At 41.5% G+C, this 25,785-nt stretch overlaps 1 protein-coding gene across 1 annotated transcript in view; it reads right to left on the bottom strand.

Annotated features, from left to right (window-relative positions):
- Positions 1-299: 299 nt before the first annotated feature.
- Positions 300-25,785, bottom strand: part of NLK (nemo like kinase) — a 203,239-nt gene continuing 177,753 nt past the window's right edge. The window contains exons 8-11 of the mRNA XM_069761294.1: positions 14,000-14,086; positions 6,697-6,895; positions 3,494-3,587; positions 300-2,164 (exon numbers count right to left, since the gene is read on the bottom strand). Of these exons, the coding sequence (XP_069617395.1) occupies positions 2,110-2,164; positions 3,494-3,587; positions 6,697-6,895; positions 14,000-14,086 (435 nt within the window). The 3' untranslated portion in view covers positions 300-2,109. The remainder of the gene's footprint in view (positions 2,165-3,493; positions 3,588-6,696; positions 6,896-13,999; positions 14,087-25,785) is intronic.

The raw sequence follows: 25,785 nt of genomic DNA on the forward strand, positions 1-25,785 counted from the left end.
GGAGCGGCACCGGAACAAAGTCAGGTGAATATTGAAAGTTCCGGGGGCCTGAGCGACGGAGAGCCTTAGGGAGGGGTCAGACGACTGTATAACTCCGAGCATTCCGTTGCGATCCCTGTCTGACTGGCCGTTGGCGCTCCTGACCAGAGCAGGACAGCATGCATTTCTACGCAGCCATCACACTCGTGTAGGGAGAGCCAACGGACAGTCAGAGTATTCCTTTTACACTTGCTAATAAAAGGATTTGCCATACACCAATAAAGAACTTGACATAAAAGAATTAAACTGCTTTCAATAAATAAAAGGGAGAAGCAAGAAAGGGTTTTATTTTCACATTTAATGTTTTCACCACTTTACTTCAAATCTACATTTTACAAAAGTGACCATCAAGTGTCTCATATGACCATTATCTTAAGATATGGCCTTTCAGGTCTTCAGCTCCATCCATTGATTCATTTTGTTGATGGTAAACTGTCTCAGACATCCTTGATGAAATGCTTCATTTGGAGCTTATTTGGAGCCACTTTAGAAAGAGGAAAAAAAAAAAAAGAAAAAAAAAAAAAAGTAGAAAAAGATTCCATACCATCTCTTAAAATTTGGAATTCCAATATACAGTCTTTCACAGCAAGTTACTTCATTGAAGTTAAAACTTCCCATAAGCTTAAAAACCCCAAAACAGAAATAAAAACATTTTAGTCTCCTCCTATTACAATCCAGCTCATTTTGGATAAAAATATTATTCTAAAAGATAAATTACAATAACTTTAACAATTAATAGACCATTACAAATACCTCTGTCTTCCCCTCAAAACAATAATTATTGGATTCATACAAGGCTAGTCCATCAAAATGTCTTGATCTAGGTGAAAGCAATCTTCTGTTTTATTGTAATGTTTACATATAAAAGTTGGAAGGAACATTCAAGTTTTAAAGTCTGCACACTGAACCTAAAAATAATTTGGAGTGAAACAAGCTGAGCTGTAAACTCCAGGAGGTAGAGGCCATCAGTTTGTATGTACATATACACAGAAAATTCAGTGTTTTTAAAGAACTAAAAATGAAGGGGGAAAAAAAAAAAAATATATATATATACTGTGACATTTCAACACGTCCACATCCAACATCTCATCCCTAAATACAGATTACGATTAGAGATACTCCCTATAGTCGGTTGTAGCTTGTTTTTTTTTCTGTCCTTCCTCATGTTGGAACTGCCCAGTGCAAGGGGAAGGGGGAATTCACAAAAACAAATAAAATGTGCCAGCTAGCGCACCTTTGTACAGCGGGACATGAAAAGGACCTTTACAAAGAAGCCCATCAATGGAATTATTTACATAGATGAATAATGACGCATGCCCATGACTGAAAAGGTAAGAAAGAAAGGAAGTCTAAGAAAAATAGATTAAATATATATTTTATATATTTATATAGGGAAAGGTACCCAGGGGTACCATCCCCTCTAGTCACAGATGCACTCATTCTAACCACAAACCTTCTGTCTTCACTATATCAAAATAGCAACACGCTCCTCTTAGCACAGTGCTGCAAAGAAGCCATCAAGTGTCGGAGACTGGACACCGGGTGACATCACCGTCCTGTGGTCAGCTCCTGTTTTTGGGAAGTACTTCATGATTGGTCTCCAGACAATGTCTGTATTCTTCCTTGCAATTGCTTGTATCAACATAAAATGAGGTTTTAGGAATGGCTCAGTATAAAAATGCTTTGCACAGTCTCTTTCATTAAAATATAAATAGAACAAAATACTTAAGCTTAAAAGCAACCTCTAAGAGAAACAAAAAAAAATAAATCAATTATTACACAATTTGGTGCAATTTTCAATTTGTTCTGAGCCCTAAAACTTCTTTAAATTGCTAAAAAAAAAATAACCAATGTGGGTTTAAATTATCTCAAAATACAACCACTTACTTTGTCGGAGTGAAAGTCACTAGAACGCCATTTTGTTTTAAATATTATATAGATTTTACATTTAGTGGTTGATAAGTTAAATCTTAATTAAGAAAATATTACAAGCATGATCAAGCTTCAAGATTGCAATCCCCAGACTCCAGTGGAAAGCTACAGGACACCTTCAGTAGTAAGTCTTCCAAACTATTCCCAAACCAGTGGAGATGGAGGCATCTCAGATGGCTGAGCAACAGTGGAACTGCAATGGTTAAAGAGAGCACAAAAGTTAAACGAGAATGACCATAGTCTTAGACGTGCAAATATTCTTAAAATTATCAGAATGATTAATACCTAATGAAATGAGATTTATGAAATTTGACCTGAAAACCCCCTTTAAAAACCTTTACATTGGAGTGCATCCAGCTAGAATGACTGACATCTGTTTTGTTTCCTGCGATCAGAGACCAGTCCGGTCCCCGCAAGTGACTTCACTTACGGGGGCAGAGTGGTCTCTGCCAGAGTTCTCCCCTTACAATGTGCACTGACAGTGCGCTCTTGCTGGCTCTTCAAGTTTCATCACAGCCATCAAGGGAGCGCACTGTTGGTGATATTAGACTTGCATGCCGCTACTCTGCCATGGAAACTCATACCATGAAGCTCCTGATGCACTGCTTTTTGGCTGACGTGTGTTGGCGATTTATGCACTCTCTCACCCCTCTCTGTAACCTTATGTGGTCCCCACTTTGTAGCGGAGTTACTGTGGTTCTTTAACACTTCCCTCCTAAATATTCCACAATCACCTATGAGTGGTATTATTAAAGGGGGAGAAATTTAATCCAATTACTGGACCGCGCTGTTATCGGTGAGATCTATAGAAACAGCCATTCTGACACAAGTATGGAGAGAGGCTGGATATTATACACATGACACAATGGGACTGAATGAAATATCTGATATTAATGAATAAAATACAAGCCCTAATACTTCTGTCCATACAGTGTATATGCTTATTACAGGCCACCAATGAGCGACCAGTGTGTGTCTGATGTTCAATAGCCCACGATCAGCAAGGCAGACCATGAAACCTCACCTAAATAAGGCTATGATTGTGAAATCCCATCAATTATTCTCTTTACTCATCAACTCACTTTATACTGGTATTTAACGGTCGCAGTTTTTTTGTGGAATTACATATTGCTCAAAATTTTATAACACCAGTTCCGACAATTTTCTGAAAAGTGAGTGTGGCTTAGCAGAATAGTAGCAGCCTACAAAAGCCAAACAAATTCACTGTTGAACTGTGAAAATGCCAAAAAGTGCAGTAAATTATAAAAGAAATGTATTCCAGTTCATGACTGGAGCATATTTTCTGACTGGCAGCCTGAACGCTGGGCCAGATTCATTAAATGGTGAGCACCTCAATGAACTTGACAGAATTTACTACTTTTGGTCAAGACAGAGTATGAAATTAGTCTTTCAGAATGTTCCCCTTTATGTGGGGTACAGGCCCCTCAGATAGCGAGGATGACTAGCACAATGTCAGATATAACCAGGAGCCTTACTGATCGAGCACTAGGAGTACACATACCTTATAAAGCTTTTAAAAGCAGCAGACTGAGGGTTAATGCAGAGAGGCACTCTGTTCCCTTTTTGCTGCTCCAAAATGAACTGATGGATGATTTCTGCACAAAAAAAAAAAAAAATAAGCAAAAAATAATGTTACAATGAACTTATTCCATATGCCATTAATATTAGCTACATAAGCATTCTGCATCTTTGTGTCTCAGTAATGTATTTCTGATTTTTTCTTAAAGAAGCACTCCTCCTACCATCAAAATTTGTAAACCTTTAATATATTGCAGTCACACCATATTATACACCACTGTGTGCTTACAATTGCTCATTTTATCCTTCTACCCAGCTAATTCTGTTCTCACTTCGATTTATGACATCATGGGATTGAAACAGACTAGCTGAATCCCTGTAAGGTCTATGTAGAAACAGGAGGTCAATTATTCCTGTATGACATAAGTCACTGCAAAAGTCCCTGGTAGGGGGAGGAAGGAGCAGCTGGGGTAGGAGTTGAAGAGTGGAATGATAAATGCAGGGACAAGAAACATGGTGTTCCTACATAGAGCAGAGAAAAGAGAAGATTTAGCTGGGTAGAAAGGCAAAATAAGCAATTGTAAGTACACAATAAATTGCAGTAATCATATTACATAGCACCTGAGACCATTCATTTGTGGGATTGGTTTTCATTCATGGAGGGGGCTCGCACAATTTCACCCAAGAACCCTGCCATGAATAAGGAATGGGATCTAAACATCCTCAAGAGCAACTTCTCTCAACGATTCAGCATCAATTTGGTAATGGAAAATACGGTCTTCAGAATGATGGAGTCCAAGTCGCAAGGCAAAAGTGATAAAGTGGCTCAGTGAACAAAAAAAAATTAAATTTTGGTCTATGCCCCCCCCCCCCCATCTCAATTTAATTTGGATCCTGTGGTCAATTCTCAAAAAGCAGATGGACAAACAAAAATACAGAAATTGTGACACTCCAAGCATTGATTAGGCAACAATGGGTTGTGATTAGTCAGGATTTGGCCCAAAGGAAGATATCCAGGGGCTGGGGCGAAGCACAGAAGTCTTGAAACATAAGGGTCAACACTATAAATATTCAGTCTATGCAAAAACTTGATGCATTTGCCGATAACAGTATAAAAACTTATGAAATGTTTATAATTGTACTTGTATATCAATTCAGAAGTTTTTTTTAAATATATATTTGGATGTGCCTTTCCATTTTTTCTTTTTAACATGTCTGTTCTTCAGCAGTTTCGGAATGGCACTCCTGAGGATAAAGACGGGGGGTTTCTTCAATGTGAGTACGATGAGAGGTTTTTACTTTTCTAATCATAGAAATAGCTAATACATCTAAAAACACTGAAGAAGCAAACTGAGAATCACAAATTGGTTCAGTCTTAACTTTTGTCCACGACTGTATACTGCAGGTAGATGCACTCATGGGAGAAAAAGCTAAACTTGGATCAGGCAGCAAAGTGCTTATCAGGGGGTCTGAAAATGAATGCAGGCATGAAGATCGCAGACTTATAACCGCCATCCTCTAATATATGGTATGTATAAATCATTTTTCATTGTTAAAAGTGTTCCATTAAATGCATAATGAATTGCATGGGCGGACAGGACCCGACTGCAGGATAACCATAATAATTGCAATGAGGAATAAGATACCAGCCCTTGTGAAATGATCGACTGCCATTATTTCTCATGATAACTCTGAGGAAAGTAAATTCTTTGCATGTGACGGTGGCCTGGGTATCGTCTCTCATGCCCGCACTGTCACTTTAACGTCACATGTTGCAATTTAAAGACGGTTTTCGTTTCCTTCGTGCCCATTTGCGATGTGCATATACCTCATTTCTATTTCTCATTATCAGCCGGTCTGTGTCTTCTTACGTGGTCACTATGCACCTCTTTATATATAGCACAATACTCATAGCTAGAAATGAAGCTGCACTTCCGCAGTGTACCGATTCCTATTCTCAGATTTTCCTGCACTCTATACCTCAGGTACTGAGATAATTTACTTAATGGATATTACAATTCATGAATTACCCTTCTCACTGCTCCTGCATGGTACAGATGAGAGTCTGCACATTACTCTCTATTTTGATCTGTCCCAGCAGTTCGGTAGCATTGCTATTACTGTTTCTTAGTTGGATGATACATGCATTTGCTGAACACCCTATTTAGGGTCATGCACCATTGTGCCTAGCTGTAGTATCCTATGTGGTTGGCAAAGTATTAATTGCTTTTATATATTTATATAGTGAGTGATAAAATGCTAGACATACAATTATATATTTGACCATTACAGGTGTGCAAACGTGTGTGTTGCCTATTGTACAGATACAAGTGAAACTATCGCACATATGTAGCATCCTGCGGTGGGTTTTAACCAGTGTTGCTTCGGACTAGCATAGTCTGCAGATATTCTTACCTTCAGAAATTAATGATCTGAAACCTTATTATGTCGATGTGATCAATCAGGATTCAATGGTTTCTGCCTGAAAACCGATTCACAGCAACAGTCATTGCTCTATGAAAGGGGTTGTCGGGTCCAAATTGATAAGTCTGCAGTCATTCTATGTGACTGCAGACAGTGCACACACTGTGCGCTGCGAGGATTCGCCGGTTTCAGACCCGGGACCAGAGGGTATGTATGGGTTATACATACCCCCGACCAGTAGGAGTAGCCTCTCTCCATTCACCGGCATTGAGCCGAAGCTGCACCTCTTCTAGTGACGCAGTCATTTCGGGTATGGAGCGAGTCCGTGCCCATTGGCCGGGAGTATGTATAACTCATACCCTCCGGTCTCAGATCTGAAATCGGCAAATCCCTGCAGCAGACTGACTGTAGACTTATCGATTTGGATTGGACAACCCCTTTAAGAATGAAAGCCATAACTATGTGAACAAATTTTATCTGGAGGTGGATCTCATCTTATCATTTGGAAAATATTAGGCAGTGCTAAAAAAAAAAAAAAAAAAGTTCCGCTAAAATAATTCCTAGCATTCCAGGTGACATGCCAAGCTATTCTGATTGGTGAAGATCCGTCCGCTGGGACCACCATCCATCCTCCAAACAGAACACTGCAGCACATTTTAATGAATCCTTACATTTCCTAGCTAGGAAGGTGCAGGAAAGTGCAGATGGTTTTTCCACCCCAAGATCCAAGCATATTTCCACTCTACAGAAGACACCACTTACCTTTCACCTGCCGTACAGAACTAAGGTTCTTTTCAAAAGTGTCATCGAATTTTGGATTTGTGATTGGCTCAAAGTCACTGGTGTAGACCCTGCCCGTAGAGGTGGAGAAACAGCATTTGCACATGCAGGTGTGATACCGCAGACGCCCTTCATCCAGGTAGGGGTGCGCCAATGCATCTTTAGCAGATATCCGTTTGGACTGTAGCAAATAAAGATGTGTATGATTAACTCTCTACTGGTGTTAATAAACCAAAAACAATGACTTCCAGGAGCGGCCATATTTTTTTTTTAAGGGCTTTAAAAAGCTGTTTCCGCTTCTTGCATCTCCATCATTTACTTCAGCCAAATAGCTGTAATACAACAAAGGCTTGAGTTTGCCAGAACGGGAGCCATTCTTATATTGCAGCTCTTCCTTCTGTCCCAAATGGGGGTGATGTGCAGATGCTCTATTAGGGTATTCGGACAGGGGACTAGAGTTTTGTACTACACTTTATTATTACACTAGTTTAATAGACCAAAGTCTCTGCATGGTTCCACATTTTATAAATTCTAACACAGGAGACTGTTCACTAGAGCCCTTCTAGGACCTTTCACATAGCAGTTGAGCAATCTATCGATTCTATGGTGGTACAATTAGAAGCATCTCATACATCAATGAGTAACAGTCCAAACCAGGAGATTGATGGACCAAGAAAGAACATTTTATAGGACAACCATATCAAATATGACAAAACTTCTTTTAGGAAGCAGGAAAGTTTTGAATAGGCAATAATGAAGTATTTCAGGTTCACAGCTCAGCTAAGTGACTGCAGAAGCGGAGTCAGGCACACTGGGTGGGAACTGTTCATTTTACGTCTGATATGTTAATAGGCTTCCTATGAGCATGCGTGCTTCACTGATGTAGTGAAATTAAAATGAAAGATCGCCAATAACAGACATAGAGTGGGTGAAATAAGTAATGAACACATCACTAATTTAAGTATATTTCTAAAGGTGCTATTGACTTGAAATTCTCACCAGATGTATGTCAGTAACAACCCATCCAATCCACACAGGCAAAAGAAATCAACCCATAGATGTCCATAGATTAAGTTCTGTGCAATAATGAGAAATGACACCGGTAAAAAGTATTGAACACGCTTACTAAAATGTAATACTTTGTGCAAAATCTTTGCTGCTGAAGACAGCTTCAAGATGCCTCCTGTATAGAGAAACTAGTCACAGGCATTGCTCAGGTGTGGTTTTGGTCCATTCTTCCGTACAAACACTCTTCAAGTCCTGAAGGTCACGTGGGCTCCTATGGACTGTGAGCTTCAGTTCCTTCCACATATTTTCTATTAGATTCAGGTCAGGTGATTGGCTCGGCCATTCTAGCATTTTTATTATCTTTCTCTGAAACCAATTGAGCGTTTCATAGAATTTTAGAGTTGGAAAGGAACACAAGGGTCATTGTGTCCAACCCCCTGCTTAATGCAGCACAGAATTCACTAAACCATGTCAGACAGATGTCTGTCCAGTCTCTGTTTGGAGACTTCCATTGAAGGAGAACTCACCATCTCTCGTGGCAGCCTTTTCCACTCACTGTTCACCCTAACTGTCTAAAAGCTTTTTTTCTAATTTCTAATCTGTATATTCTCCCTTTGAGTTTCATTCCATTACTTCTCGTGTTTCCATGTGCAAAGAGAATAAGGCCAGAGTCACGCTACAGCGAGATACAGCCGAGTCTCGCTGGTTAAAAGCAAGCTCTGGCACCGGCACTCCGGAGCGGAGCGTGCAGCTCCATGTAATGCTGTGCGGCCGCACGCTCCGCTCTGGAGTGCCGATACCAGAGCTTGGTTTTAGCCAGCGAGACTCGGCCGTATCTCGCTGTGTGTGATCCCGGCCTAAGGATGATCCCTGTACATTGTGATATTGCTTCAGATATTTGTAGACAGCTATTAAGTCTCTTCTTAGCCTTTTTTGCAAGCAAAACATTTCCAGATACTTTAACCATTCCTTGTAGGACACACTTTGCAGTCTGCTCAGCATCTTGGTAGCTCTTCTCTGAACCTGCTCCAGTTTTTCAATGTCTTTTTTTAAAATGTGATGCCCAAAATTTGGCACAATATTCCAGATGAGGTCTGACCAAGGAGGAGTAGAGGGGGATAATTACTTAATGTGATCAAGATTCATGTACAGTCTGTGACCTATTAGTTTACCCAAGTCTTTTTCACATGTGCTGTTGATTAGTTCTATTCCTTCCATTCTATAGATGTAATTTTTGTTTTTCTTGCCCAGATGTAGAATCTTGCATTTCTCCCTGTTAAATACCATTCCATTAGTCACTGCCCACTGTTCAAGCTTATATAGATCCTTTAGAATCCTGGTTTCTCTAGTGTTAGCCATCCTTGCTAGCTTTGCATTGTCTGCAAATTTGATTAGTTTACCTTCAGTTCCCTTATCTAGATCATTTATAAAAATGTTGACCAACACAGGGGCCAAGACAAAGCCTTGTGGTACCCCACTTGAAACACTCTTCCAATTGGACGTGCAACCATTTATTACCACTCTGAGGGTACCGTCACACAGTGCAATTTTGATCGCTACGACGGCACGATTCGTGACGTTCGAGCGATATAGTTACGAGATCGCAGTGTCTGACACGCTCCTGCGATCAGGGACCCCGCTGAGAATCGTACGTCGTAGCAGATCGTTTGAAACTTTCTTTCGTCGTCTAGTGTCCCGCTGTGGCGGCATGATTGCATGGTGTAACATATATCGTATACGATGTGCGCATAGTAACCAACGGCTTCTACATCACACATACGTCATGAATTTATCGCTCCAGCGTCGTAGATTGCAAAGTGTGACAGCAGTCTACGACGCTGGAGCGATATTGTTACGACGCTGGAGCGTCACGGATCGTACCGTCGTAGCGATGAAAATTGCACTGTGTGACGGTACCCTGAGTATGATCACTGAGCCAGTTATGAATCCATCTAACCATAGCCTTGTTTGTCACATATTTGGTAATTTTTTTCAATAAGGATAGTCGAGATCTACTATATGTACCGCATTTCTCTGATCCACCCAGTCAGCAATTCCATCATAGAACAAAATTAGATAGTCTGTTATGACTTGTTTGCTCCAAATCCATGCTGGCTGTGTTAATTACTGTATTATTATCCAAGTACTTACATACATGCTGTTTAATAATTTGTTCAAACATCTTCCCTGGTATAGAAGTAAGGCTCACTGGCCTGCAATTTCCTGGCTCCATCTCCTTTCCTATTTTGAAGATAGGGACAACATTTGGCCTTCTCAAATATTTCTGTTCTCCAGAATTTTTCAAAGATTCTGGCTAGTGGTTCTGGAATTTACTCTAACTCTTTCAGTACCCTAGGATGTAATTCATCTGGGCCAGGAGATTTAAATTAATTTAAATAAGCTAAGTGTCCCTTCATCAGCTCTCTGTTTATAGATAGTGTGGATTCTTTTATTCCTTTGATGGCACCATAAAGATCAGTTGATGCTACAATTGCTTTCTTAGAGAACACAGATGCAAAATAGGAAGTTAAAAGTTCGGTCTTCTCAAGATTGTTTTTGACCACTTCACCCTTTTCAACCTGTAAAAATCCTATATTATCTTTGAGTTTTCTTTTGTTTTTGACATACCCCCAAAATCCATTTTTACTGCCTTTGGTTTCCCTTGCAAGCCTCACTTCATTATTGGCTTTAGCTATTCTTTCCTTGGCTGTATGTTCGGGATCATTGTCTTGCTAAAATGTTGACCCTCGTTTTACCTTCACCATCCTAGTAGATGGCAGCAGATTTTTATCAAGATTGTCTTGGTACATTTGTCCATTCATCCGTCCTTCAATTATATGAAGTTTGCCAGTGCCATCTGCAGAAAACAGCCCCACACCATGACATCCCCATCTCCAAACTTCACTGTTGGTATGGTGTTTTTGGTGTGATATGCACCACCTTTTGGCCTCCAAACAGTGTATATTATAATGTAGGGACTCGCCAATATGAAAATGTTTGACACAGATTGCCAAGTTTGCGAACAATGCCGCCAATATAGATTATATTTTTTTTGCACGTTATATTTTTATTCAGGATGCAGCCTGAATAAAAAGGGTGTAGGGTGTACGTCCTCATGGGGTGCACTTAAATAGATTAGGCCGGCTGTCCAGCAATAACAGTATGAGCATCACTAATAGGCTGTAAGCCAGATACTGCACTACCTGTGTGTGACCAGCACCATATACAAGCCTACTTCCTGTGCAATTTTAATACTAAGCAATTGCCGCATCCATGAATTGGTATGTTGTGAGTGGTTGTCTCATCAGTATTTTGTATCTGTGTTGCATTTATCTTAAATAAGTAGGTTTGCTGCATTCTTTTGCCCTTTTTTCTGTGTTAATAAATGGTGTGTATTATGGCATCCAAAGAGTTAAATTTTGGTCTCATCTGACCAGGCTACGTTCTCCCCGTAATTCACAGGCTTGTGTAAATGTTGAGTTAACTTTAACACGTACTTGAACATACTTTTTGTTCAGAAATGGAATTTAGCGTGATGAGTGTGCATATAGGCTATGGAGGCTGCATTTTCTTTGAAACAATTGTACCTGCTGATTTGAGGTTTTTGTGTAGCTCTACAAAAGTGTTTTTTGGCTCTTAATAATAATAATCTTTATATAGCGCTAACATATTCCGCAGCGCTTTACAGTTTGCACACATTATTCATCACTGTCCCCGATGGGGCTCACAATCTAAATTCCCTATCAGTATGTCTCTTGGACAACTCTTCTGATAATGCTTTTCACTCCTCTGTTTGAAATCTTGCGGGGAGCACCTGGTCGTAGCTCGTTTATGGTGAAATGATGTTCTTTGCACTTCCAGGTTATGGCCCCAACAGTGCTCACTGGAACCTTCAGTAGTTTAGAAATTCTTCTGTAACCGATGCCATCAGTATGTTTTGCAACAATAAGGTTGTGAAGGTCTTGAGACTGCTCTCTGGTTTTACCCATAAGATGTTTCCTATGTGGCACCTTGCAGCTAATGAGACCTTTTTAATGACCATCAGTTGAACCAGCTAGTTTTCATCAAGTGGCAGAATTTCTTTTCGAATTACTATGCAAATTGCCTCTTCTGAGAAAAAGAGGACTTAAACTCTATGGCGCCACCTGTTGGAAGTAGCGATCCTACAAGTCACAATCAACCCTTTAACGAGTCGTGCAATATGACTTAGGATAAAAGCCAAATTAGTATCTCAATTCGCAGACACGGAGTTTTGGGCTGTTGGCCCTCGTCAGTGCGAAGCATGAGAACTAATTTGGCTAGGTGAGAGGCTCTGGACTGTGGTCTAAGGAGTATCGTTGAATTACTGACAGATTGTGATAATTTTCCATGGCTTTTTGCACCTCTTTCTTCATGTGTCCAATACATTTTCCCTGCATTATTTCTCATTACTACACACAACTTAATTTATGGACCTCTATGGTTTGATTTCTTTGCCCCTGTGGATTGGATGGGTTGTTACAGACATCTGGTCAGAATTTCAAACATATTAAGTTAAAAATTGGTTACTTCACCTGCTGTTTACAAATAAACTCCAATCTCTATCATATTGGAAGTTTAATGGATGATTAATAAACAAATGACATGTTCACTACTGAAGAGCTTACATTAATGGCACAAACCACAAGGGGGCGCTCAATCCACACCAAACGAGCATTACATAATGAGAATTAAGCCTGTCATGCTGTGGCCCCCTTTAATAGAAAAATTAAGAGCGTGCCCCTAGGAGGACGACGCTGTCCACAGGCTGTTCTATAGGGAACAATTTCTAGCTTGTGTTTCTTAGATTCTCCTAACTGGACTAATGGTTAGCTATTTACCCTGCATGGGGGATAATGCACATGACCCTTGTACACCGGGCTAAGCGTTACTTTACATAGCTCAGGGACGTCAGAGAATACACTGGTGTTCTAGCACTTCAGAGACCGGCTGCACACAGAATTTCTACCATTTTATATTTCAATACAGCAGTCTATTTCTATAGGTAGACTATCTGTAAGTAAAAGGAGCATGATTGCACTAATGTCCAGGGGGTCACTAAACTTCGGTTTCAGGATGTTCTCCAGTCATTTGGTTTAAATTTTCAGAAATATCTCATTACAAAAGCCAGAGGTGCAAAATCCATTAGTGGCTGTCGCCGTCATCCTCCCCTTCTTAAAGAGGTCCTGTCACTAAGCCAAAAGTGGCCAATTTTGCTCTTAATTGCCAACACCTCCCTGAATATACTGTGTTTTATAGTAATTACTAAGGTTATTAATGCAGAATAGCCTAATGACACCCCCTAAAGAATCCAGAGCCTCGTCAGAAAAGAACATCTAAATTAGCGCAAAATAAAAAGGCCCATATCCCTGGATCCATATAGCCGATCTAAAATCAAAAGACTGAATACTCAGGGGAGCAGCAGGAGCAAAATTAGAGAAAAAAATACCCACTTTTGACCCAGTAACTGGCACTTTAAAAGTGGGTACCATTTGCGGGAAATTTTACAATTTTTAGAAAAGTCAATTTTCGGACAAAGTTCCTAGTAAGCTAAAATAAAATCTGGATTTTTGTGGAAATTTACAAATAAACATTTACACCACATATGGAGGATTCAGTAGAACAACGCAATATACTGTTTCTGGATCAAACTTCTGCCTGTATTAATAATCACTCATTGTTTCTTATTGTAGTCAGAACCCCTCCTGTAGTGTTGTGAGATGGTCTGTTCCACAAGGATGCAGTCATTTGGTAAAGATGTGCTCTGGAGCAAACCACTGCACGCAGATAATAGAGGGGTTCAGACTACACAAATATTTAGTGAAGATTTTTCTCATTTCGGCCATTAGGGTGCATGACAACAAAAGCATTATCTGCAGCCTAGTACAAATTACCTAATGTGCTGTAAAAAGGGAATGTCACCAAATATGCAATCTGTGTCTAATGTTCAAAAGGAAACCTATCAAAAATACCGTTCCTAAACCGCTAACATAACAATAATAAAAGCTGCCAGGTAGTCAGAACTTAATGGCTCAGTGGGAGACTGCAACAGCCCCCTCTTCTTTACAGGTAGTGCCCCGTACTATATAAGAGGTCTACAATTTTGAAGGGGAACAGGTTTATAATGCTTTTGTCATTAAGCAGAACACTATAAAGCTGTGTTTAGGGATACATTACGACCATACATCAATTCAAAAAGTGCATAAAGTGACCACTACAAGCCGATCAATGATCTGTAGTGAGCTGCAAAAATACTTACTGGATCAAAGACCAACATCCTGCAGAGCAGATGAACAGCTTCATGAGTGGCCTGGCTGGACAGTGTATACAAGACAGGAAGAGATGGCTGTAAGAACAAAAGCAAAACACAAGAGATGTAACATGTCGGACGAGTGCAGGAAAAGTGCTGAGTTGCTTCTGAGCCCTGGAGTTATGCAAGCAGACTGAAATTACCAATTTGGGTGATAGATGCCTGGAGTCAGCCAGCACTGCAGTTCTGTCGGCTCAGTTTAATGTCAGCCCTGCACAGTATCACACTGAGGATCTTGCCACTTGGAAGGAAATCTGCCCTTGAAAAGAACCACTTTTACTTTAGGTAATATTTACACTGCTGCAACTACAGTAAGATTGTTTCAATGACTGGCACTGATTTTTTTGGACAGGGTGGGCTGTCAGCACTTCGTGCCCCTGGTGACACATGGCTAGTACATATAGCGGACAAGCTGCCAGCATACTTGCTGAACTCACTTAATCAAGAGTCTGTAGTGTGATCATTCCCACACAGCATACAGACTGCTGAAACAAGGGCACCGCTTAAAGAAAAACATGCCTGCCTTCCAGGGCTGTGGAGTTGGGAGTCAGTGTCCATTTTCGTGAAGTCAGAGATGGAATAAAATGGACCGACTCCTAAAATATATAATAAATTGGGTACAATGCAGGATGTGATGTACATTTTTTCATACAAATTTGAGGAAGTTCTGAAATGTCCTATGTCTGTTCTGTTCCTGATCTAACGGAGATAAATCTGTGCTGCACTTTATGTACATGCTCAGTAGTGACCAGTGCTGTGGGGTCAGAGTCAGGGAAATTGAGTCGTCTGTTTGGCTTACCGCAGGGTCCCCAACCTGTAATCTCGGGAGCCACATGTGGCTCGCGGTCCCAGGAATTGTGGCTCGCGGCTGTCTGCCAGCTTGGTGCGTTAGCTCCAGGTCTAGCAAAAAGGTATGAAGAGCACATCTCAAAATGGTGAATCTTGTAAGCAGCCCTGCACAGAAGAGCTCACATCCCCATCTTGAGCTGACCAGGGTCAGTGATATCACGCCGGCTCTGCTCTACATCAGGAGGCGAGTGCAGCCGGTGACCGTGTCTACCGATACCTGGTCGTTTGCTAACCGGCGGGTTTCACCCAACAGTCCTAGAATATTACAACTGGACGATACCGTCTGACTGCGCATGCGACTCAGCTGATGTGATTTCAGAGCCCCGCTCACCTCCTGATAATGGTCTAAATACACCGAAAAACTAAATTTAGAGTTAAAAAATTGATTTTTCATGAAGCCACTTGCCACCAGTAGTTGAAGGAAGATATACCAGGTACAATGCTGCAGTAGATGTGCTTTTCTGACTAGCACTTTAGGAGGTTGTTTTGTAGGTTTGTCCCTTCCATCTCAGTTTTATAAGGTCATACAATGCATGTAAAGGAGCAAGACGACCGCCATTTAGAAATGAACACCAATTCTCCTGGTGGATAGTTTCAACCATAATTCAAGACCAATGTAATAAAAACTCATCCGATATGTGAAAGTACAAGCAGTGTGTAGAGGAGCAAAGGCTGCACTTTATCTTGCCACTGATTGCCAAAGCCAGGAGGAAATGATGAGTGGTTTGTGATGGGAGAGAAATGACAGCTCAAATCTCACCTAATCATTCCACATTCTCAGGCCAAAATATGAGAGTTGGCAAGTTAAAAAGAAAAACTCCAGCAGGGGAACACAATGTTCCCCGCCGGTTTGAAAGACTCCCTAACGGTGAAAAGCAATAATTACCAGAAACTGCATCAGCACATCTACTGTGGTTTCCTACAGGTGTAGCCGCCCAAGTACAACAAAAGACAAAAATGTTATAAAAATAAAAATGAAATACAGTGTGTGTGTGTATATATATATATAAAAATAAAAATGAAATACAGTGTGTGTGTGTGTATATATATATATATATATATATATATATATATATATATATATATATATATATATATATAGCGTACACAGTCACAGAGCCTTGAGAATGGAGGGTTTGGATAGCAGTATATTTCCTCTTGAATGCTACATATTTCTGCAGCTCAGAGATTTACAGGACAGTTCAAGTGCACTGGATGTATGACGTGACTTCAATGAGTCGGTGAAATGTGTAGCTGTCTGTTTACAGCCGTCCCTCTAATGTTTCATTCTACCAGTTTTTAATACTTCCTCTGCTTCCCTCAGTATATAACCACCCAACAATCCTTGTGCAAAACAAATAGATCTTTCCGTCCATTTGACATATCAATGACTACAGTCATGGCCAAATATTTTTAGACCAATTTTGTTTTTCCCCAAAGTTTGCTGCTTCAGAGTCTTTACATCTATTATACACCAGGGGATCTCATATAGTTTTACTCCAAATTTCACCATAGCACATAAACCTCTATTGTGTATAACTCAATGAGGTAAGGCCATGTTCACACAGTGCGTTTTTTACTGCGGAACCGCAGCGGTATTGCCGCTGCGGTTCCGCAGCAGTTTTCCATGCAGGGTACATAACAATGTAACCCTATGGAAAACAGTCACTGCTGTGCACATGGTCCGTAATTTCGTTTAAAAAGCCGCGCAGAATAGCTGCGGCAAAAAAGAAGGAGCATGTCACTTCTTTTTCCTGAACCGCAGCGGTTCTGCACCCATAGACCTCCATTGTGAGGTCAAAATCGCAGTAAAACCCGCAGATCAAAAATATATCTGCGGGTTTTACTGCGATTTGATGTGCAGAACCGCTGCAGCAGGAAGTGCGGGGGAGCGGGCGGAAGTGCGTGGGCGGAGTGTGGCTGCCCCCCCGTGCTCCGATCCCGCCCCCCCGTGCTCCGATGCCCCCCCCCCAGTGCTCCGATGCCCCCCCCGTGCCCTAATCTCCCCCCCTTATACTTACCCGGCGTCCCGGTGTCCGTCCGGCCGTCTTCTCCCTGGGCGCCGCCATCTTGCAAAATGGCGGGCGCATGCGCAGTGCGCCCGCCGAATCTGCCGGCCGGCAGATTCGCTCCAAAGTGCATTTTGATCACTGAGATATAACCTATCTCAGTGATCAAAATAAAAAAATAGTAAATGACACCCCCCCCCCACTTTGTCACCCCCATTGGTAGGGACAATAAAAAAATTAAGAATTTTTTTTTTTTTTTTCACTAAGGTTAGAATAGGGGTAGGGGTAGGGTTAGGGTTAGGGGTAGGGTTAGGGGTAGGGTTAGGGGTAGGGTTAGGGTTAGGGTATTTTCAGCCATTTTAGCCCTAAAAAGCTTCCTAGGAAACACACAGTCTCTGCATAGAAAACTGCATAAAAAAAGGATAAAAAAACGCATCAAAAAACGCATCAAAAAAGGACAAAAAAAGGACCTGCGTTTTCTGCCAAGAGCTGCAGTTTTTAAAAAAAACTGTCCTGAAAAAAAAAGGATGGAAATCCTGAACGTGTGAACATACCCTAAGGAGAATTTTCTTTCAAATATAAATATTTTTATTAACAAACACAAATAAATTACATACGGTAAGAGTACCACAAACCAAGCAGGTTTAAATGGGAATGTAACCAGGTAATTAAACAATAGCTATATTATGCCCCCGTCAGAACAAATACCATATATCTCCACACATTTAGTATAGACAAATCTTGTGCAAAGTTGCAAAAATATAGGAGAGAAAGGGATTTTGGCCCTTTAAGAGCCGGGGGAGTAAACCTAGCCCAGATCGCTACAAATACAGCTGGCTGTACAAGGCAGGGTTTTCATTAGAAAACAAGTTTTTTTTTCTTTTCTCTATTTTATATAATGGCATGTGCCATGTGTTATATCCCTACCACCGAAGTAGTTACCCAGCTGAAAAATAAGCAAAAATGGACCAGAGTATGAATAATAAACTTACATAAAGCTAGTGAAAACCTGGAGCCCCAGCCTGCCGCCTCAAATATATGGTATTTGTTCTGACGGGGGCATAATATAGCTATTGTTTAATTACCTGGTTACATTCCCATTTAAACCTGCTTGGTTTGTGGTACTCTTACCGTATGTAATTTGTGTTTGTTAATAAAAATATTTATATTTGAAAGAAAATTCTCCTTACCTCATTGAGTTACACACAATAGAGGTTTATGTGCTATCTTTACATCTATTAGTCAGAAATTTCTATTATCAGCATTCCAAAACTTACAACTTTTATTGACCAATATATCAAGTTTGTGCAAAGCCCCAATATTTACAGAGTTGGCTTATTTTTCAGAACCTCTACAGTTCACCCTGGTATCTGGATATCAGCTTCGGGGCCAAATCCTGACTGATGGCTGCACATTCTAGCCTAATCAGTGCTTGAAGTGTATATGTTTGCTTGTACTTTGAAAATCTACTATATAAAGCTGAATGTGTGTATGTGTGTGTGTGTATGTGTGTGTGTGTGTATGTGTGTGTGTGTGTATGTCCGGGATTGGCATCTGCACCGTCGCAGCTACAGCCACAAAATTTTGCACATGTTTTGTCACATGTCTGGACCCCGAGAGCGTCATAGGCTATATTGTGAGGCGAAATTTTAACCCCGCGCGTTCCAATTCACCAAACAATTTTGCCCCTATCTACAATAATTTTCAATGTGGTTTTTTTTAAAAAAAAGTTAAATTAAAATCTGCGTCATACTGTACCAGCAAGATGAATGAGATTCCAGTAATCTCATACGACTATTTTTTCCTTTCATATTTTAACCAATTATTTTTTTTTTTACATTTTTTAAATCTGCAGCATTTTTCTTTCAGTGTTTTTCACCCATTAAAATGCAACAAAAAAGTTGCTAAGAAGCTGCAGCAGGGGCAGGGGAGATGATATGTGATTGATTGTCTCCTTTTAAGAATAGATGTGTATCAAACCAGCAAAGAAAAAAGTGTAGAAACAAAGACAAAGGAAGAAAAAGAAATGTCTATTTAAGTCCCTTATTACTAGAAACATAAATTTGGCATTGCCGCATCGAACAACCCAAACCATAAAAAACTTCACCTAGATTTTGCAGTGAACACCACAAAAAAAAACAGATTCCATAAAGGACCCAAACTTTAAAATGAGGACACCATTTATTGCACCAAGCAAACGCCATAAAAAGAAACAAAGCTAGAATCGCTGTTTTATGATCACTAAAAATTTAAATAAAAAAATACTGAAACATGTCTTATTAACCCCAAAATGATACTAATACTACAGGTCATCATGCAAAAAAAAAGTCCTAGCACAGTGAAGTCCAAGAAAACTAAGAGTTACAAGTTTCTTGTGGAAAAAATACCGGATTACGTACCGGTAATGCTCTTTTATAGAGCCCACGACAGCACCCACGAGAGAGGGGATCCGCCCCTAGGAACAGGAAACCTACAGAGAGATAAAAGGGGCGGCCCCCCCTCGCTCCTCAGTTGTTTTACAGAGAATAGGAGGAACCGCCGCCAGGTTTTAGTTAACAGGTTCAGGTATATATACATATATACATACATATTTACAACCTTATACTACATCTTTCTAATATTTACACCTCACCAAAAAAGCACCACGTGCAACTATACAAGAAAAGGGAGGGATGTGAATGGGTGCTGTCGTGGGCTCTATAAAAGAGCATTACCGGTACGTAATCCGGTATTTTCTATTCGCCACGACAGCACCCACGAGAGATTTTCAGAGACTATAGATTGGGAGGGTTAACTGAGTCAAGAACCGAAACCCCAAAGGTTAGATCAGAAGCAGCAGATAGGTCTAATCTATAGTGCCTATAAAAGGTGCCCGGTGAAGCCCAAGTTGCGGCCTTACATATGAGCTCTATTGGCACGTTCGCCCTTTCTGCCCAGGAAGTTGATACGGCCCTTGTAGAATGAGCCCCCACATGCATTGGAGGATCTCTTCCTTTGGTCCTGTAGGCCAAGACTATGGCTTCTCTGATCCAACGAGACAACGTCCCCTTCGTGACTCTGGATCCTTTGGTTTTACCCTGAAAAGACACAAACAGGGCCCTACTCTTCCTCCAGTCCCTAGTTCTTTCTAAATAGGCTAAAATAGTCCTTTTAACATCTAGGGTATGAAGTCTTATTTCCTCTGGAGATGAGTGGTCTTTATAAAAGGTAGGTAATAGGATCTCCTGGGATCTATGAAAACTAGTGGCCACCTTAGGTAGGTAACATGGATCTGTTTTCAAAACTATTCTATCAGGTGTTATAGATAGGTATGGAGGATCGATTGCTAACGCCTGCAGATCACTCACTCTTCTAGCTGATACCAAAGCTACTAATAATATTGCTTTCAATGAAATGTTCTTTAATGAGGCTGCATGAATAGGCTCAAACGGGCTTTGTGTCAATGCATCCAGGACCAAAGATAGATCCCACTGGGGCACCTGTGGAATATTTATTGGTTTCGACCGTTCACATGCAGATATAAAACGGGATATCCATCTATCACCTGCGATATCATAACTGAAGAGGGCTCCTAACGCTGAGACCTGAACTTTCAAAGTATTAACTGAAAGTCCCAATTCTAGTCCTTTTTGCAAAAACTCCAGTATTGAAAATATAGGCACCTCTGAAGAAATTTGTGTAGTGTGAAACTGAAGAAATTTTTTCCAGACTCTAACATAAATTTTGGTGGTAGAAGGCTTTCTACTCTTCATAAGGGTATCTATCAATCCACTAGAAAACCCTCTCCTGCTTAGTAATTGCCTTTCAAATTCCAGGCAGTTAAGTTCATGCCCTTCACTTGAGGATGGAAAAACGGACCTTGAGACAGCATGTTGTCGGCCAGAGGCAGAATCCACGGATCTGTCACTGACATGGCTGAGCCATGAAAACCATGGCCTCTTGGGCCAAAAGGGGACTATTAGCAGAATTATTGCCCCTTCCTCTCGTATCTTCCTTATCACCATGGGCAATAGATTCCATGGGGGAAATGCGTATGCTAGGTCGAATGTCCATGGTACCTGAAGGGAATCTAATATGTCTGGATTGTCCAGCCTGCACAGGGAGGCAAACATCCTGACCTGTCGATTGGATCTTGTTGAGAACAAGTCTATTTGAGGCATGCCCCATCGAGTTGTTATCATTTTGAAAATCTTCCTGTTGAGCATCCATTCCCCTTGATGAAGAGTATGACGACTGAGAAAATCGGCCTGAAAGTTGTCTACCCCTCTTATGTGTACCGCTGACAAGGACAACAGATGACCTTCGGCTAGCCTTATGATGTCTGACGCCACCTCCATAAGAGTGACTGACCGTGTACCTCCTTGCCGGTTTAGATAGGCCACCGCAGAGGTGTTGTCGGAAAGGACCCTTGTGTGCCAGCCTCGCAGCTGAGGAAGAAAGTGGAGCAGGGAATAATATACAGCTCTCAACTCTTTAACGTTAGAAGAATCACTATACTCTGATCTGGACCAGAGTCCCTGGACCATCTGATCTCGAAAATGTGCTCCCCAACCTTCAGGACTAGCATCTGTGGTAACTATATTTGAAGGAGTGATTACCCACAGGACTCCTTTTGACAGATTTCCCCAATCTAACCACCATGTGAGGGAGTGTACCACTTCTGTTGGAAGAAAAACTATCTGATCTAAACGACCCTGATTCTCAATATTCTCCTGTAATATAAATCTCTGCAGCTGCCTGGTATGAAACTGTGCCCACTCAACTGCAGGAATACAAGAAGTTAAAGACCCCAGCAACGACATGGCGCTTCTCAAAGTCATACTACGCCTATTGATTGCTAAGTTCACTTTATCAATTATGGAGGTCTTTTTACTATCTGGCAGGCAACATACTTGATCAACCGAATCTAAAAGGAGGCCAAGGAACTTCTGACATGTAACAGGCCGGAGTCTCGATTTCTCTCAATTAATAATCCAACCAAGAGATTGTAATGAAACGGCTACCTCTTCCAATCTCTGTTCACACTGTAGGGAGTCTCTACCCACTATTAGAAGATCATCTAAATACGGGATGATTAGTGTGTCCTTTAACCTCAGAAAAGACATTACCTCTAACAATAATTTAGTGAAGACCCTCGGAGCCAAAGATAGGCCAAAGGGCATTGCCCTATATTGCAGATGACAAACCTGACCATCTAATACAACTGCTAACCTGAGAAACTGCTGGTGTAACTGGTGTATAGGCAGATGGTAGTAAGCATCCTTAAGATCCAGCACCACCATGTAACAGTTGGGAAATAGATTTTTAATGGCTGATCGAATGGACTCCATTTTAAAGGCTTTAGGTTTTATGAAGGTGTTTAACTTCCTTAAATTAAATATAGTCCTAAAGGACCCATCAGGCTTAGTTATTAGAAATAAGGGAGAATAAAAACCCTTTCCTATTTCAGATGGTGGAACTTTTATTAATACTTGTTTGGACAAAAGAGACTTGATTTCAGTTTCCAGTGCTTCTTGCTGCAGCCTGGATTTTAGGGATGTAAGAAGAAAAGAATCCGGAGGTGTCCGGATGAGGTCTAAAGTGAGACCTGACGAAATTAAATTTAAGGCCCATGTATTGGCCGTTATCTCTCTCCACTTATCCACAAATTGTAGTAGTCTACCGCCCACTGGTGGAATAGGGTTCACGGAACTTATCCGCTGGTCTGAAGGGACGCTTATTGAACAGATTGCCCTTCTGCCTGAACTCCCTGTTACTCCAACGGTCTTTAAAGCCTCCTTTCCTTCCAAATGGTGGCTTCCTGAACTCTCTTCTGTAGGAAGGAATGAAGGGATTAGGAAACCCTTTTTTCCTTTCGCCCGCCTTAGTGAGTATGTCATCCATGACAGATCCAAAGAGGTACTCACCCTGGCAGGGTATGGCACACAATTTAGCCCTGGACTGGGCGTCTCCCTTCCAATTCTTTAGCCATAATGCTCGACGAGCCGTATTTGAGAGATTTGCTGATCTAGCCGCCAGGCGGAGAGAGTCTATTGAGGCATCAGATATAAATGCCGCAGCCCCCTTAATCAATGGAATGGAGGCCCGTAACTTCTCTCTGGAGACGCCACTCCTGATATTCTGATCCAGTTGTTCCAGCCAGACCAACATGGATCTACTAGTACATGTAGCTGAAATTGCTGGCTTAAAAGCAGTAACAGGCTTCCCATGACTTCTTTAGCAGCGCATCAGATTTTCTGTCCATTGGGTCAGACAAAGAACCCGCATCCTCTACTGGCAAAGAAGAGCGGCGAGAGGTAGATGCTACAGCTGCATCAACTTTCGGCACTTTAGCCCAGGTGGCCAAGTCCTCGTCATCAAAGGGGTAGCGTCTCTTACAGGACACTGGCACAAACCCCTTCTGACCTTTACTCCATTCCTTCTTGACCAGGTCCTTTATAGCCTAGTTTACCGGAAATACATGGCCCTTCCTTTGAGAAAGACCCGCGAACATCACCTCCTGCTGGGTCTGGGGTTCTTTAGATTCTGAAACCCCCATAGTACTCCTTACTGACTTAACCAGATTATTTATGCCATCCGTAGGAAAGCAGACATAGTCTTCCTCATCTGATGAACCCGATAACTGAGAGACATCTGACTCAACCTCCCCGCTTTCTGCTGACGTGTCGGCTTTAGGCGAGGATGCTCTGCTAACTCTCCTTTCATTATTTATGGATGGACTGCTTCCTTTTAAACTCTGAAGCTCCTCCCGAATCATAAGACGTATTTCGTTCATCTTAACGGACTCTTCCTGCCGCAGTGTGTTCTCTATACAAGCCTGACATAGCTTTTTACTGTAAGAGTCAGGTAAGGGCTCAGTACATATTGCACATTGTTTGTGCTTGGTCTTCCCAGTCCTCTTCGCCTATTAAGACATAAGGAGGGGAACCGCATAAGCTTCCATCGAGCTATACAAAAACACTCACCCTGAAGTATACTTGTATACCGGGTCTCGGCTCCTTTGCTCGGCCTGGGGTGTGCTATGGGACGATCTCCTTCCTGACTTGTCAGTGGAGTCGCCTTTAGATAATCCACTGCCTCTTTTTCTAACAGTGACACTGGGTGCAACCACCTCCTCCATAGGGCGCTCACAGACCTCCTCATGGGACGACATGCTGACGCACCCTCTGCACAGCTGCGCTGTAATTTATGGCACCGGAGAGCACACACACACACACACACCTTCCCCCCTTTTTTTTTTTTACCCATTTCATTAGGCTTTAGTCTTTGCGTCCACCGCAGCTGCATTCAATGGCGTCCACACAGGAAACGCCAGTCTGACCCCGCGCCCCCGGAAGTTCAAAGAACTACTTCCGGGACGCCGACCATACCGCACATGTGCGACAACTTTCTCCATGCGGCCGAATCCACCGCCATGGAGGAGGAAGGTGCTCCGTTGCTATCCGCACACCGGAGACAATGCTGATGCCCACAAGATATTATCGAGGGGCAAGCCCACAATGCAGGTACTCACCGGCCGTGCCGTTCTGCCATCCGCGGTGGAGCGCTACAACCTTCTCCCAGCAGGGAGACTGTTGCCTCTGAACATCCATTCTGATGCGATCAGAAGAGGGGGGAGCCAGCAGGAACCTTCCCCTGTCTCTGACACTCGCTCTGGAGCCCCTGCCGCTCAGCAAAGACGTACAGGCGGCAATCCAGACGAGCTTTCCTCTTCCATAACTTCCAGAGATTCTCTGAGGGTTTCCCATCTAGGAACAGGAAACCAACTGAGGAGCGAGGGGGGGCCGCCCCTTTTATCTCTCTGTAGGTTTCCTGTTCCTAGGGGCGGATCCCCTCTCTCGTGGGTGCTGTCGTGGCGAATAGAAAAATAAATTATAAAATAAGTTTAACTTAACATGTTTAATATCATTCAACAACTCCAGCTATAAAATGAGTAGTTTCCAGAATGGGGTCTCTTCTGGGGAGGGGAAAGTCTCTTTACAAATACCTCATGGGCTCTGCAAATGCAATACGGCAAATGAAAATCAATGCAGCAAAATTTGCACTCCTACAGTCAAATGCGCTCCCCGTGTGCCGAAAGAGTAGAGCACGACCGCATATGTAGAGTTAGGTAAATTATTAAATTGTGGGAAATTGAAATTTTTCATCATTTCTTTCCATTTTGTCTTTATGTGAAGCATCTGAAGGGTTAAACCTCAAATACTTTTTTGAATAGTATAAGGGGTGCACTCTTAAAATTGGGGCTTCTCATATTGGCTCATGAAAGGCACTTGAGAACTGAAATCAACCATTTAAAAAAAAAATAGCTTTCTGTAAGTTTGTAAAAGAATGGAGAGGCTCTTATAGACAGTGGGGTGGGGGGTGGGGGTGTTTTATGGATTCCACACATGACAGACATCTACTTTATGCTGGTATTCTAGGTCTACTTTTATGCTTGGATCAAACTTTTAGCCACAGATATCAATGTTTACGCATTTCTTTTAACAAAAAAAAATTACATTTTCATACAAAATTGTATTAAATGGAATCTGTCACCACAATCGACCTATCTAAACTATTAATATGGGCATACAGGTGATAGACTGCTGAAAACAGTCCTTCCTTTATGTCTCATATTAGATGTATTGTTGTGGATAACACTTATCACTTTATATAAATGACCTCTTCCAGGCTCTGTGGAGGACGCTGCCTGGAAGAGAACTCTGCCTCCAGAGATTATTGTACATGAAGGAGGAGTTACCAGTCTGATGTGTAATGGTTACCAGTGTGATGTGTAGTGGTTACCAGTGCTCTCAGTGTGGAAAATAAGATAATCTTGTAGTTGCTCAGAGACTGAATCCTTAATTGGATTAGATTAGTAATGTAAAAATTTTATAG

This window comes from Ranitomeya imitator, chromosome 3 (assembly GCF_032444005.1).
Source record: "Ranitomeya imitator isolate aRanImi1 chromosome 3, aRanImi1.pri, whole genome shotgun sequence".
In the NCBI taxonomy this organism is placed as follows: Eukaryota; Metazoa; Chordata; class Amphibia; order Anura; family Dendrobatidae; genus Ranitomeya; species Ranitomeya imitator.